This window comes from Poecilia reticulata, linkage group LG21 (assembly GCF_000633615.1).
Source record: "Poecilia reticulata strain Guanapo linkage group LG21, Guppy_female_1.0+MT, whole genome shotgun sequence".
Taxonomy (NCBI): Eukaryota; Metazoa; Chordata; class Actinopteri; order Cyprinodontiformes; family Poeciliidae; genus Poecilia; species Poecilia reticulata.
Window position 1 is genome coordinate 10,113,957 of NC_024351.1, and position 2,250 is coordinate 10,116,206.

General features: G+C 34.5%; 1 protein-coding gene across 1 annotated transcript in view; it reads right to left on the reverse strand.

Annotated features, from left to right (window-relative positions):
- The window catches only part of LOC103457460 (cell migration-inducing and hyaluronan-binding protein-like), a 7,792-nt gene extending 5,830 nt beyond the window's left edge, over window positions 1–1,962 (reverse strand). Inside the window, exons 1-6 of the mRNA XM_008397598.1 lie at window positions 1,941–1,962; window positions 1,422–1,445; window positions 1,205–1,213; window positions 1,037–1,057; window positions 911–940; window positions 599–770 (exon numbers count right to left, since the gene is read on the reverse strand). Of these exons, the coding sequence (XP_008395820.1) occupies window positions 599–720 (122 nt within the window). The 5' untranslated portion in view covers window positions 721–770; window positions 911–940; window positions 1,037–1,057; ... (1 more) ...; window positions 1,422–1,445; window positions 1,941–1,962. The remainder of the gene's footprint in view (window positions 1–598; window positions 771–910; window positions 941–1,036; window positions 1,058–1,204; window positions 1,214–1,421; window positions 1,446–1,940) is intronic.
- Window positions 1,963–2,250: the final 288 nt, after the last annotated feature.

The following is a 2,250-nucleotide window of genomic DNA, read 5'->3' on the forward strand; positions in this document are numbered from 1 at the left end:
CCTTTTGAGAAGTCCTTATCATTAAATTCATCATTTACCGCTACATCCTGGGTCCTGCCTGCGTCTTCACTCACCGGTTAAACACCGCTCCCTGATAGGTCTCTCTTTTATTTTAAACCAAGACAATCAATCCAAGCCAAAGGAAACCAAATGGAGATCAGAGTCAGAGAACTGGATCCAATACAAATTGAAGGAAAGAGCTAAAGTTCAGAGTTTAAAGAAAAGCTCACCATTCCCCTCAGGATTTGTGTGGAATAACTGGGCAAAGCCACTTTGGAGCAAAAATGTGACTAGCTTCTATACAGATGGGAAATGTTTTGAAGCCGTAACAATAAGTTTCAGTAATTGTATTAGATTAATGAAATGGAATCAAAAGGTGGTTTAACAAATTCTAATTTAAATGTGATCCACTGCTTTTATTTGATGGGACGATTTCTCTAACATAATTGTTTGTTTTTCAGATGATTTGTACAGGACGTGTGTCACAAAGATAGAAAAATAAATAAGTGACAAACCTCATCATTTAAGCAAGGGTTAACTAATAAGGGCTATTTTATTCAATTCACTTCCATGAAACTTCCATGTTTGTGAAACTTACATTTGAATTATGTCTCCTGCTTCTTCTGGAGTTAGACCAGACAGTGTCCTAGCTTCTATATCTATTGGGTCCGGGCAGATCTGTCCAGGATGCTTTCGGACAATTTTGGCAAGATTTTCCATGTCTTCATGACTTGAGGGATTATCAGTCTCAAACCACTGGGTCCAGCACTCTGAAAACAAATAAACAAATAAAAAACGTCAAATTAACTTTGCAGATGGATTTGCAGCTTATAAAGGTGTCAAGATCACTAAAATATAAGTCCAGGTGAAACTGATAGTTCTAAGAAAACAAAAAGTGGATTCTTCTTACGAAGGTCGGTGGGATGATGGCACCGAACTCCTAAACAGATTTTAAAAAGAAAGCAGAGAGCGTCAGTTTCTATCTGTAAAATAAATTATGTTTAAATGTCAAAGTGATCTCAAATTAAAATCTGACCTTCTATAAGTGGATTAAGGTCTATGAGACAAGAAACAGGAGAAGAGTATGTATTTTAGCAAACGAAAATATTATTTCAAAAATAAATGTAGCGGTCAATCTGAATGACAAAAATAACATATTTATCTTGTTTTTAAAATGTTCAAATAAAAACAAATAAAGTCTAACCTTGTGGATCTGACGGGATTTTCATTAGGCAAAAGAAAAAAGAGAAAAACATAATTTTAATGAGCATAATAAAAACATATTTGTGGTTTAAAGAAAATAAAAAGTAATCTAAATATGTCGATGTGCTGTCTATGTATGAGTTAAATTCAACTGCTGTATTATAAATACCACAAATGTGTGCTTTAGATTTCAAATTGATTAGAAATTAGGAACTCACTTGGGATAAGTGGAGACGTGAAGTCTAAGGGACAAAACACAGAAACACGTCACACCATTAGTTTACTGTGTAAAACTACAGCGCAGCTCACAATTATTACTATTCCTGGCAGGTTTGGGTTTCTAGATATCTTTTAATTTTATCCATATGTTTCTTCTGACTGTAAGAAATAATTGCAGCGTGCTCCTGTCAGACTTGAATATGATAAAGAATTTGTGCAAGGGAGCTAAAGATTAGGAGGATGGGCAAGGGGGGGCCCTCCAACTTCAAAGACATGGAGCACATCTCAATATGTGAATGTCTAAAGATACCAGTGGAAGCATGCAAAAAAAAAGAAGCTTTTTGGCAATTAAAAAAGGGCTCTGACTTCTTTGATACGAAGTAAAGATTTTTCATGTGAATGTTTTTAAGCCTTAATCTGCGACAGATATGAGTACCTTTGGGATTAACTGTACATTATAGTATATAATGAAAGGTCATTCATGTCGACTAAATTCAACTTAAGTAGAAGACTCTTACTGAATACTTCTTCCTGAGCCCATGATCCTAAAAAAAGAAAAATTATGCCATGGTCTGCAATTAGTCAACCTGACAAAACAGAATGTTCATTAGCAGGATGAACTTACCGCAGATCATTCCAGCCAGAGCTGCAAGACCAATCTAGAACAAAATAAAGCATCAGATTTGAATGTGCATATTTTTGCATAAAATGTTTAAAATTGCTGCCTAAGAAGTTACAAATTACCACTTTTATCATGGCAGCAGATGAAGTTTCTCCTCTTCTGTTAAAGAAAGATAAAAAGATTTTCATAAAAATAAAAAATAAAAA